Raw genomic sequence first — 13,875 nt, 5'->3', positions numbered from 1 at the left:
CCCATGATAAATATGGATATTATGCACCATCAACATCTGTAGCCCCACCCCACCATATCAAAAACTCCAGTGCAGATAACAGATTTTTCTACTCAACTACACCAGGCAAAAGTTCACTCCACTGATACCATGGTACAACAGAGTCTAATTTAAAAGAAAAAAAAAAAGATGTGCAGCCTTTTTAAAGGAGTTTGTGAACAAGGCTGCAAATGCGTCACCTCTGTGCTCTCATTTGGAGGACATTATTCTCTGTTAAGTGTTCAGAAACTAAACACAAAATCGCTTACGCTCAGAAGATCCTAATTGTTCCGCTTGCCAGCACCCTTGACAGGTGACCCACTCTCTGTACAGTACATGTGAGGTTAAAAGCAGTTAAAATCTTCCACTCAATGTTCCCTGGCATGAATGAGAAATGTACATATACAGAGAGAGCCAGAGAGAGCCAGAGAGAATGAGAGAAACAGAAACACAAAACACAACCTGACTACACTGGCTAAGTGCTGTGGCAACACCCTCGCCATCTTCCCTATTGCTGCAGGCCCCTAAAAATAGGTCTGTTGCAATGAACAAATACATAATGCCATATACTGACTACTGCATTAGTACATAAATGTGTTTAATTGAAAGCTAAATTACAATTCTGGCAACATTATTCCTCAAAATTCTTTATCTGCTGCGCTCCAGCTACAGTTTTAGGTGGTTATATCATAATAAACATATTTTAATAAACAAGCTGATTCCAGCTCCATAATCACATAAATATGTGAATGACGTTACGCAGGCACATTATTATAGGTCACAAGTATGTGGTTTTCTTTACGACCATATCAATAATAACACAGATCTTCCCCAGAGATCTCTGGGGTCTGGAAAATTAATCACACTTTTAGGGAACGAGGCAGGCAAAGAAAGAAAAGGGAAAAGAAAGATAGAGAGAGACTTAAAGAGAAGGAAAGAAAGACTGTGTGAGACTATAAGCTAGCTTGGCTCTGATGCTTGGATCTGATCCAAGCGGTCAAAACACTACCACTCTAATCTTTTCACCAAGCAACACCTAAGACTGCTCTCTCTCTCTCTTTTTTTTTCTTATTGTCCTTCAAGACTGGGCAACTTTCCCCAAGGGCACTCTGCATTATCCACAAACTCTTTAGCCAACTAATTAAAGATGGCAGGAAGCAAAATGTGATTACTATGCGCTCTAAGCTTAACAAAAACTCAAACCACAATGTCATCAGGGGAAAAAAAAGGTGAAATTCACAATCAGATCAATACTCAAACAGACAGGATGTGTAAAAGCTCATAATATTCCTATATGCTCCAGATCTCATCTTTCAAGACAAGATGTGTGTTTTGGCATAGTTGCCTTGTCTCTGAGTTCGAGTAGAGCTGACTGCCAAAGTATTTTGTTTCTCAACCTGACAAAAAGCCAGCAGCAGGTAAAGGACTTAGAGCCACTGCAGTTAATCTGTATGAGAGTCTTGTATTACTTTGGTGGGGATTTCGGGTACCAGCGAGACAATGAAAAATAAACCAGGGAGGACAATTTGAATGATAGATTAATGACTTTAAAGGCTTATCAGGCACTTAAAAGACCAATTTTCTAACAGTGGAAAGCAATTACAGTTGCAATCATGTTATCCTGTCGTGACAATCACGAGGGCAGGTAGTGGAAATTTGCAGTTCATGTAACAAAGTAATCTACCTGGAACGTGCAAAGGTAATTGCACAAATTTGATCGGCCAATGTGGTGCATTGCCCTGAAAGTTGTAACATGATCAGCTGATTTGCTGACCGATGGGCCTATGTTTTCCTTTTTTGCTGGAGGGCTCTGTGTATGTTGGTTACCTTAGCTCAACAGGAGGAAACAGCTAGCCTGGCACTTTCCAAATGTGACAATCCACCTCACGTACAACAAGTATGACGACTCTCCATTAAACAGGTGGTTATGTGCCGGACTATCTGTTGGCTCTGAGCAGATGACAGGCAACCCGCAGAGATTCCAGGATGTAACTGGCTGCAGCCAAGAAATAGACCAGCACACTACCGCTTGTAAAACGGCGAATGGGCTGACTGTCCACTGGCTGTTTCCTTATATTTAATGAGCAGACATCAGAGTGGTATCAATCTCCACATTTAACTCTCTGCAAAAAAAAAAAAATAAATAAATCCCAAACTGTCAAACTATTCCTTCATATGACTTTTTGTTTCTCATGCAGTGCTGTTGTCTGTCTGAACACAGCCTAACTAGCATGGTCTTGTTCTGCATTCAGTCTGCAAAACTCTAAAGTCCACTGGACATCAGTTTTCTCTTCTCTGCTGTATCATAACAGGAAATCAGAGAATAAGGCATACACAATGAAGCAAAGCGCAGTTAAAGAGCAAATAGAAACCCCTTGCTTGTAGGTGACTGGTGTTTAACCTTCTAATAATGCATGAATTGATTGTGGCAGGCAGAACAAAAGGCCTTGGCATCCAAACTAAAGTCACACAGAGACTTGGCACCAAAGTCCAAGTACACATGTGTTGGCACCAAACAGCAGCCTGAGGTCCAATGTTCCCCACTGGTGGCTTTGACAGGGTCTCAGGTCACATGGTGACAGAAAGGCTGCTCACTGAAAACACAAGCATGCATGTGGAGAGCGTGGGAGGAAGGATAGGAAGAGACAGCAAGAGAAAAAAGGGGGGTGTAGAAAAACCTGGATATAGACAGAGAAACCGCAAGACGAGACAGGAAGAGAGCATCACAACAATTTTATCAGAAGCGTGTGGGAACAGAAGAAGTGGGGGTGATGGAAGAGTTGGTGTGAGAGGCAGCAGAGGAAGAGGAAGTAGACAGCCAAAGTGCTCAACATCCAGCATCCATCTATTTCCTGACATCATGCAGGTCATTAGGTCAGTATAGGTTTATTTAGACTGCATGGAAACCCATCATTACTGACAAGTTACACATATAAACCCAGAATTGACAGCCAAACAAGCAAGCAGCCAATTATTTTCCACACAAATAGTTACGTTGAAAGACAGAGCCACATACAGTTCAACTTATCTCATGTCTTGACAGATCCAATTAAACTGCGAGGGAAACCTGGTATATTTCTTCCCTCTTTGTCTGGCCTGACTTGGTAATGATACACCTCCTCTGTGGTACCACACACTTGGCATTGTCAGCTGTGTTATTGAAATAGAGCTCATCGTCTTTCCCACAGAAAACACATGGAGGATGTTGCTATAGGGATTTTTTTTTTTTTGGTCAAAAACATAATGATGTTGTTTAGATGTGGCCATGTGTTCCAAAAGGACTCTTTTCCTCTTTTCTTTCCTGCCACAGAAGAATGAAAGGAAATGTTCTCACTGGGAAACGCATGGTCTTGTGCAGAGCGCTAGCTGGACCATGAGCACATCCAGCTTATTGTGTTTTAAGGAGAAAAGCTGAAAAGAAAAAAATGTATTTTAATAAAGAGAGCATACTTGAAAAGGATTGAGGTGACCCAAGATGACAATACATCTTACATGCCTTAAAGGTATGGAAGTTTAATGTCAACAAGAGATTTAGTTCGAATAAATTTGAGTGTTCAGTCTGTATATGAGTGAGAGTGCAAAGGCACTGATTCATAATAGGAATCATGTAACAATCAAAGCTGAATTCCTTAAATCACCTGGAAGTGAAGGGTCATCCTGTTAAATCCCTCCTTCTACTTTCAAAATAAAAGCTCGGACAATTTAACCACCAGAAGGAGACGAAGAGCAGTTATTAGTGTCTGTATTATTATAAAAATAAAAATGCTTTGACACTAGATTACTAAAATCCCATCTAATTTGTTGCAAAATGATGAAGTTTTAAGTAACTTAAAAGTGGTTACTAACTACATATACTGTATATTGCAACAGCTGTGTTAGCATCATGTTGACTTAAATTTCTAGTGTAATTCTCTGAGCCAGATGGAGGGGTTTCTTATTTCATCTCTTTCCATTTTTATGAACAATTTTAACAGAAAAAATATAAAAATATTTATGAATGAGGCTCATTAGTCACTTCTGAGGTGAAAACTGCGATCAGAAATCTAATGAACCTGATATGAGGTGGTTGTGTTGACTGCATGACTCCATGTGGGATTTAAAAAACCAATTGTTCAAATAAAATCATTATGGGCTGTGGCTAAATTCAGAATATCAGCATTATCAGAAAACTTGTGGCACAAATCCGACATACCGCGATGAATAAATTAGGCGACAGGGAGGTGACAGGGGATCAGCTAGATCCCCAGAATTTGGCTGAAAAACAATTTATGGATGCAGATCCTAATGCCAACAAGAATTAAAACTGTTGGCAAAACGACAAGGCGTAAAATAAGTAAGTCATCTTGTCTTAAAGTAACTGGCCACCAAGCGCTCCTTATAGAGGATAAATATACATACAGTATATGTACAGTACATTCAAAAGATGACTTTTTTCCATGTGTGGAGTTTAACTTTGAAAAAGACATGACCCTGACATGCGGATATGGGTGTGTCCTGTTGCAGCTTGCTGGACAAAAATGGTTGGCAAGCGACCTCTTGCAATCCCAAGTGCTCAGACTCTGCCAAAACGCCGGAGAAAATTGAGAGAGTTGCTGACTGAGTAGCACTGAAATTTGTTTTTGTGCTCTCTCAAATCTTTTGTCGTCAGTATACTTCCATATACTGTAAGCCACATTCAGCAATGTTAGCAAAGGTGTCAAAATAAGATCTTTAGAATGTAAAGAAGCATAACATGAAGTATTTTTCTTCATGTATTTATTTATCAGAATTGCATTTTCATATTATTGTTTTCTCTATAGAACCGTGGCTCCGAGGAAAATGCTGAGTATCAATCCCAACTACTTTTTGGTATTTACCAAAGTCTGTCAATGGCACCGAGTACTACACAGTGTCAAGTACCTGAAGCTGATGTCTGGTCAGCAAGCTGACACTACTGGGTTAGTTCTCTGACTTTATGGCTCTTCTCTACTAAACTAAAGGATGTTTTAGTACTTACTTATCCCATGATTGTCACTTGTTGTCCTTGTGGCCGCTGTTCAAACAATAACAGGCCTTAGAAACCAAACATTATAATAGTAAATGTACAAAACTTAAGTAAGTGGGCCAAGCTGCCCACCTTCGATACTTCTCTCTCTCTCTCTCTCTCACACACACACACACACACACACACACACACACACACACACACACACACACACACACACACACACACACACACACACACACCTTATACCTTGCTCCCCCAGACAGTGCTATTGAAGTCTTTAATCAAGACTAATGTGGAATGTCCCCTTCGACCACCATTAATCATTTGAAGCTGGCCAACTGTGCCATTGATCAATGCTATGCCTCAAAGCAGCCGCTGCTGGCACAAGTCTGCATGTCTGTTTGCACTGTACAAAACGTCAAGCTTTGAACCCTGTTTATGACGCAGCCATTCCTGTGGCTTTGATGCTCAAAATAAGAAACATGACGGAGTGATGGGAAAACATTTACTCCCTTTTTAATCATGTTAAACTACTTATTTCAAATGAACTGGCGCGTGGGACAAAGAAGCTAATGTGAAATGGCATTTAAGTATGTTACAATTGAAATCAAGCAGAGAGGCTGGTCTACGCTATGTCCCAATGCGCTGCTTGGCTAGTGAAACCAAAATCAAAACTAATAAATAATGCAAAAGAACATTTACTCTGAACTTAGTTTTTTGGCACAGACATTCACAAACTGGAACATTTTGAACTGTTTGCAAGACTTCTTTTGACAACATCTTTGGTGATTCTGTAAAAGTGACACAAAACTTAAGATTGTGTGGAATACAGAGGCAGTCCTCTCACTGCCTATACTTGATTTTTTTTTTATTCAGACAGCGTGATCCCAATGCCTGGCAAGGACAAAAAAAAAGTGGCCTCCACCACCCCTGGAGATAAAACCCAGTCCAAGCTTAGGTGTTCGTGCAATGAAGACAAAATTAACAAGATGTACAAAAACAAAGAGATTGAGACACACACACACACACACACATAGCTAGAGAGAGAGATACACATACACACAGCGGACCCCACTGATTTCTCTCCTCAGTAGATCTGTACTTGTCTTGCTGTGGCCAAGTTTTCCTGGGACAGGGCCAAGCAGCTAACAAACAGCAGTTTATTAATTGGATCTGGTAGCGTGTTTATATTGGTGAGGACTGAGATCATTTCACACTGGCCTTGGAACAGGTGTGCTCTGCAGCAGTGCCAAATGAGCAAACTGCTCAGGCTCAGCAGATTCGAGCGAAAAAAGGATGAGCCTTCACAGAAAACCTGCCATAACTCAGCACAAAGAGCCAACACTTATTAAGCTCTTGAGTTCCCTGCATTCAGATCTATTCACTTTCACCACCACATCAACACATGTTTGTTCCTTTTCCCTTCATTCTGCAATCTTTCACCTCTAACCTTGAATGTTTTCACCACATTTCTCCTTAAGTAGCGGTAAAGTTAAATAACTTCCACGCTGTATTGCTTCGATATTCCTCTAGAGATTGCTGTAAGGTTCTTTGAATAGATGCCATGCTTCCATTGAGTTAAACAATGCTAACACTGCTTGGCTGTTCAAAATGCCTTTGTAATAATGACCTGTAATAATGACGGCGCTGTTTAAGAGGTTTGTGGATTAACTAAAATATTTTGTCCTTGTGTACACGCAACAACATTTTGTTGTAGCTCTACAAACATCCCATACTCATGTTTAATATCCAATCATGAGAGTTTTTATGGATCAAAATCAATAGAACAGATTACCATGAAAAAATAAGAGACTGCTATGAGTAATATGAACATATGCACACTGACAGTGTGTGTGAGTGAAGGCAGCAGAGCAACTTTTGGTGAAAAACAAGAAATTTGCATACCGCACCTCTTAAGTGCTGTTATTATGAAAACTGCCCTTAACTTCTACATTTACTTCTTGCCGGAGATGAAAATAAAACAGATATTTAGACCCCGATATGAACATTTTTCTTAATGCTGACGGGTAAAAATGGTTCTTTAATGCACTTAAAGTACATAATGTACATATGTTTAATATAGGAAAACAAATCAGATTAGGACTCTTATATATATAATACTACTGTGGGTTACTTGGAAAAACTTCAAGGCATCGCTTTATCATTAGCATTTTCCTGTCACGCACCCTCAACTGTCCTTCTGCCCCAGACAGAACGGTTACAGCCTCGACAAAACAGACCCACGTAGAGGTCAGAGACCACCTGTTCTGAGTTGGCTGAACTGGTGAAGCGATATCAGAGGACACATCTGGCCTGACAGGGAACAGGCCGGATGGGAATGGCAGCATGCTCCCGGGCCTCAGGCTGGTGACGGATGACTCACAGCTGATGCTGAGGTCACCGGAGGTCACATGGAGAACGGCGGATGGAAGGGTCAGTCAGGACAGCGTTTTTCTAGGGAGTGTGTAATTTCTGGACAGGTACATTATATTTGGAGGAATTTTTTAGTTTGTTGGCAAGTTATTAGAATTGTGTTGGCAGGGCACCTTGAGTAATGGGCAAGGGGAAATCAGACAGGGAGAGGTGTTTAACAATTTGTTTATCTGCCAACACACTAGACAGTTTGTTGGAATAGCCTCTTCCAATCTTTCTAAGTGTGGTTTTAGTTACCTGGCTGTTATGTGTCAGATGTACAATTACTAATATAAGTAGTTTCATCTGTGAACGTTGAGAGCAGCAGTTGTGTCATTTTCAAACTCCCACTGAGGTTTTGCAGTTTGTAAAGGGGAAGCAGCCAGGAAATCTCAGCAGTGCGATTTGTGTTTGTTCTAGAGTTACCAGTGATGAGGTCTGACCGGTTGTGGACCAAGTCCATCACTCCAGTGTCAATATCTGTATCCCAGAGCAGCAGGGTAAAATATTATGTCTCCACTCCCTCTGAATAAGAAACACTGGCAGAAACAAGACCTGAGACAGCAATACAATCATTGAGATTGTAAATTTCCCCGGACATGTAGCCTGGCCTTTATGCTCTTTTATTTCTGGCTTTGCTGCAATTTTTCCTCTCTATATGAAACACTTTGTGCGTGTATCTACATATTTATGAACTCCAAATGATCCCCACCCCTCGTTTCACAGTTCACTGTGTTATTTTCCACAGCCTGGAAGGCAGTGGAGTGATGAGAGGAGAGGGAAAGCAAAGGAGGGGAGGACAAGCATGTCCTCAGAGCTCTCGTCTGCCTTATTCTTTACCAGCTTTCATCTCTCGACCCTTCAGAGAGACTGAACCATAAAAGAGTCCAATCACTAGGGGACATATTATTTCTCCCTCCCTGAATACACTATATCATAGCCCCGACCCATACAACTTCTCCTCCTCTTGCATACATATCCAGCCAGCCATAGCTGGCAGTGAGGGTTTATCTATTGGTCGTGATTAACCCAATAAATATCAAGTTTCCTCAGTCCAAGTGAGTGTTTAAATACAAATGAATCAGAGGAAAACTCACTTGTTTTTCTCCAGCAACAGGATCAGCTGTTCACCTTCTGCCCGTACCAGCAGCTGGAGTGACGCAGGATAACTCTGAAACACAAAAAGACGATGGGAGTGTTGAGGTAGTGCCCGGATCTCACCCATCCTGCCTGTGGATCAGCATTTTTTGTGACACGCAGCCCATATACATGGCAGGATGTGGCAAGGTACAATAGCATTAGTGGAACAGGAAGAACGCATCCACATCCTACATTTCCCAAGTCTGTGCCTGACTCAGAAGTTGGTAAATTGGACTAGTTTCACAACTCAAACAACTTAAGTTTTCTATCTGAACTCTCTCTCAAAAGGCTTATGATTTTTGTGAAATTCAAATGCATTACCCATTCAAAGTATTCACATTCAGTTATTACTTTTCTGTATAGTAGTTTTCATTGTTAGTGGCAGGGTCTGCCATTCTCACACTGGCTTCAAATACACTCCCTATTACCACAGCCGCATTGTGTATTGTTCATCATTACACCGAATTACAGCGACATTAAGTTACTGCCAATGCAAATGGAACATCCAACATTCTTTGGCAGAAAAACTGAGGGTTTTTGGTGCCACTGAGTTATGGCTGCAAGAAAGCGGGAAATTAAGGTGATGCAGGAAATTCTGCTCACAATGTAAAATGTCATTGTGAGGTTTGAGCCTAAATCACATCTCAAAATGGCAATTTTCCACAAAAAGCTCCAAGACGACTTGATGCCTTTCAGAAAACTGTTGTTATCAGAGTGAGGAAGTGCCCTTGGCAGTAAGGCAGACGCAAAGCGCATTCATGCCTGAGGCCCATGGTTGCGTCAGACCATTCATGCAACATTAACATAAAAAAAAAAAAGAAAAGGAAAAGAGACAGTAAGACATTTCCGCGAGTGAGGAACAGACATAGATTTATGTATCACCAGATGATATCTCAGACATGCTGTGTACTGTGATATTTCTTGGGTCTGCTGACCGATGCCTTCAGGCCAGCCGGTCTCCGGCTCTGTCTGAGAGCCAACTTGTCTACGTTTGTGTTTGCGGCTGTGAGTATGTGTGTGTAAAGAGTGGATGTCACTGTAAGTAATGACTCTGCAATACTTTACGAGTGCTCGATAACCCTGTATTGGCACAAGGAGCCGCTATATAAATCTGTAATCCGGGGAGGTTTAAGTCCTAGTGCAATAAGACAATCACTGGCTGCCCTTGCGGTCAGTTTAATTTGGGAAGGGTCAATGTGTAGATGCCCTACTGTAAAACCATTGTATCTCTTAAACAAATTGCCTTATGCCAGAAGTAGCTGGTGGTTGAACATATCTAACAGGGTGCTTACTGAACTCCATAAAGATAAAAGTTGCTTTTTTGGTGCAATTCCTGTAATTAAAAATCCCTGCTCTTCTCCTGCTGACTGACTGTGAGAGAGGAGCATACGATTAGAAAAAACAACTCTCTCAGATGGCGACTTCCCTGCACCAGGAAAAAATGTTTGATTGCTCGGGGAGTTCTCAACACCTACGCATTTCCCTCCTCTGGAAAAGTTTCCTTAAGTTGTGGTGGGGGATGCCGAATTCAAACATTTTCTCTTCCAACTGTAGAAGGTGGGACAGACTGGTTTTCCCAGCCCAAGAACACAAGTCTAGAGAGTCGAGAGAGGGACTTGACTATACACATGTACGTGTGCGCCTGTTAATCAAGCATATATCCAATGGTGCAAGAAACAAGAACACAACCTGAAAGGTGTTACAAGGCTGCCTCACGCTCTTGAATCTTTTTCACGGTGTCAGGTTTGTGTACTGCTGAGTTTCAGGAGTAATTTCACAGCATGTATCGCCTACGGGCAACCTTGCATTCGACAAACAAAACAGGACACACTGAAAACAAAGGAGTGGGAGCCAGCGAGGACATAAACCACAACAGGATAAACAGAGCTGAGGGACTTTCTGCTGAAGAAAATCAAGCAACTGGGGGAAAACAGGCAACGGGGGAGGGAATCATATAGTGCGGTTATGTCAAACAAAAGCCAGACATCTGTACTTGGCTGAGCTCATGGAGCACACTTGGAGGCCAGCTTATTAGGATTAAACTAGTGCTGCTAAGTGGCCTTGTGAGTATTTACCCCGGCCATGAGCTGGCAGAGAGGTCTGCGCTCCTTGCCCTTCAGCAGCAGAGGTACAGTGGTCCCATAGCGTACTGGTCTGGTTGCTTCCCCTCGCTGTTTGGGCTCCTCTGGACTACGTCCTGTTAAAAAAATAAAAAAAGATCATCAGGTCAGATTAAAAACTTGAATGATTACATTTAACATCACACTAAAAATATCACGGATGTTCTGACAGTGGGTTTGTTAAACTGGCATGCAGACAAAGGGGTCAGCGATATAGGTCAAAGCTACTCTGTAATACCCTCAATAATTCACGCACACCAAAAATGCTTCAGACAGAAAGAAAATGCCTGCAACAAAGGCACGGAAGCCTGAGAGGAGATGTGCTGTCCCCCAGAGGGCCTCTGCAACAGGACCACAGCCACAGCCATCAATAATAGATGCTCTCACACAGTTTATGAGAAACTCAGCCTTTACGATATCTCCAGACAGGAATGGAGTTAAAAAAAAAAAAAAAACAACAACTGGCAGGATGAAATTGTCCTTTCCACTATTTATTTTTATCTTTTCCTCTTTCACTTCACATAGCAGGTCAGCAACTGGCGCTGCAGTCTGCTGCCTTTCTCTGTTTCCCTACTCCTTTTCACTTTCTCTCTTTCACATGTGACTTTACTCCTCTTTAAAACTCTCGCAAAAGTGAAATTGGGAAAGTTAGAAGCCAATTATGCTGATGAACTCTTAAAAGACTGCTCATCGGGGAGGCAAACAGAATGGGACGTACTGTATATATAGGATGAAATATAATAAACCAGATCAGTGGCTTCGAGCAGAATGTGGGAATCACAGTCACAATTCCCCTTGCTCTCTCAGCCCCCCCCCCCCTTTTTTGCCACAGACAACTGATGCCGTCCCTAATGCTCCCATGGCCCTACTGAGCATGTCTGTGTTGCAACAGACCCAGCAGGCTTCCTGTGAAGCCAAATAAATGTTACAAACCCAGCGAGGAGCTGTGGAGACGGAGCAGAGAGGTTGTTTGAGGTTTCACACTCCTGGCATCACCAAAGGAAGACCGAGAGAGCATGCTGCGTCTCTATTTACTGTAAGTCTGAGGTCTGAGCCTGTTTCCCAATCCCTGGAGATACGCACGTAAAGCATCTGTTTGTGTGCATGTGCATGTGTAGCGCTATGCAGGGTACAGCGAGAGTTCAGTAGAACACTGAGCTGCGATACTAGTCTGACATATTTTTTTTTTTACTCTTCTTCCCTCTCTCCCCCCAGCTGGAGATGTCTTCATTTTCAAGCACTCTGTCCCTTAAAAGTCTGATGTCTCTTTTCCTTGAAGGTGAAATTGAGCGACAACTCCTGTGCCTCCACAACTGCATTTCCAGCAACATCAAACAGTGTGAGACCGCAGTTGCCCTGTGCTCTCACTGTGGCCAAGACTCTCCATTTATCTACAGTGCGTAATAAGCTAACAAGGGCATAAAAGGGACCTCCTATATTTAATGGGGTATTTGAACATGTGCCGATGGTAGTTCGTTGGTTTTAGTGGTGCATGAAAGCCACGTTAGGCAGACGGAGCAGCATGACTGAGACCACAGGCTGTGGCAAGAGTGCCATTAAATAGGAGCCATAAAAGGAAAGTCAACCAGACGTCTTGCTAATAAAAGACTTCAATACATCTACTTGCCCTCGCAAATTCATTTAGATCTCTGAGATACTGAATGAGTTTGTGTTAATTAAATAGCAATGGAGAGAGGAAAGTAAACCAGGGGTATGCTCGAAACAAACCAGTTCGTACAGCATGTCATCAGACCGCATCTGACGGCAAAAGTGTTTAGAGTTTAGAGAACGGTCACAGTCAAAAGTGGGACAAAAAGCCTGCTGTGACAGAGAGGGGAGCGAGACACAATGAGTTGCACAATTTTGGACAATCTTTTCTCACAGGCATTCATGGTTTCATACTTGCTTGTTCGCACAGAAAGGGATGGAAGTGGTTGTGTGAAGAATAAAAATGAGAGCTTGAGAGAGAAGTTCAATTTCAGCCTTCTTTCTCACTTTTGCACACTTGCAGCGTGGAGACGGCATGCTTATTACATTGCTGGTTGCAAAAAATGGGTTCCAAACACTGTTCAATGGGCTGACAAGCACTTTGTTTGAAGCATACTGACCCCTTTAATGTGTAAATTAGTGTGTATTTATGTGGGCAAAAGAGATGAATGCTGTATTTGAGTTTGTCAAGGTTTTTTGTACCAGGCCTCGGTACAAGCTGGATGAAGATTAAAGTTTATATTGCAACATCCGTCACTGCTCCCCAAAAAAGAAGCATTCCCTTCAAACAGCACAGAAATGTGACATTTCTGATCATTCTCATGGGCTTTATCCTCTTTGGGAACCTTTGAAATTCAAACTAAAACTGGGTTAATCCCATATGTTTTCTGGAGAGCATCTTGATTGCTAAGCCAACCACAGTTGTATCCCCATATTGGACACAAGGGAAAAACAGCTGCGGGTCATACATCGAAAAAACACAAGTCTTTTTGGCAGCCAAAAACATCTTTCCCCCACTCTCTCTTTAAATAGCCTCAAAAAACAGATCTCCTTTAAAGCTGACTCCATTTTGATGATCTAACATGGATTTCTGCCGTTTTAGCATTCCACCCCAAGTTTGAGTATATTTCTAATTAACTGTTAGGTAATGTGAATTCAACCAGCGGCTGATGTCCACTTTGCTCAGCAGGGAAGTGACACAGCCAACAATATAAACATAAAAAAGCCACAATTACTTCAGTCAAACGGAGGGTGCTGCTGGACTCAGGACAAAACACATACTTATTGAGTTACCTGCTGCATCAGAGACATGATGTATTTGTATATTCATTTATTCGCCTTGTTTGAGGAAAATGGTGCATATATTTTGGGGGTGACTAAAGCGACGCAGCTATACGTGCATAAATAATATGTAGACAAATGAATATGTGCAGCACTACCTGTGTTCCCTTCAGTCTATAGCAGAAAGAGAACACACTGCTTTTCATTCACAGCTAATACTGTGTCCCTTCAATCAGCAATGTTAACATGGGGTCCCTCTGAGCTGAACAAGAGAATAAACAATGTGAGGAAGGTCAAACAGGAGGATGAAGGACATGTGATAATCTATAGGAAAGGTGTTGAGGGAGTACAAGACAGCAAACATCACAGCAGGACTTGAGAGGCCTCCTGCAAGTAACATTTGCATACAACTTATTGTGTATTTCAAGG

The 13,875-nt window shown here is 41.9% G+C and overlaps 1 protein-coding gene across 1 annotated transcript in view; it reads right to left on the bottom strand.

The window, feature by feature from the left end:
* adam12b (ADAM metallopeptidase domain 12b) overlaps nucleotides 1-13,875 on the bottom strand; it is a 78,782-nt gene that overhangs the window by 54,433 nt on the left and 10,474 nt on the right. The window contains exons 2-3 of the mRNA XM_041948096.1: nucleotides 10,633-10,754; nucleotides 8,515-8,588 (exon numbers count right to left, since the gene is read on the bottom strand). Of these exons, the coding sequence (XP_041804030.1) occupies nucleotides 8,515-8,588; nucleotides 10,633-10,754 (196 nt within the window). The remainder of the gene's footprint in view (nucleotides 1-8,514; nucleotides 8,589-10,632; nucleotides 10,755-13,875) is intronic.

The sequence above is a fragment of the Chelmon rostratus genome, chromosome 11 (genome assembly GCF_017976325.1).
Source record: "Chelmon rostratus isolate fCheRos1 chromosome 11, fCheRos1.pri, whole genome shotgun sequence".
NCBI classification, from domain to species: Eukaryota; Metazoa; Chordata; class Actinopteri; order Chaetodontiformes; family Chaetodontidae; genus Chelmon; species Chelmon rostratus.
The sequence above is the reverse complement of the archived record's forward strand: the minus strand, read 5'-3'. Positions and strand labels throughout refer to the sequence as shown.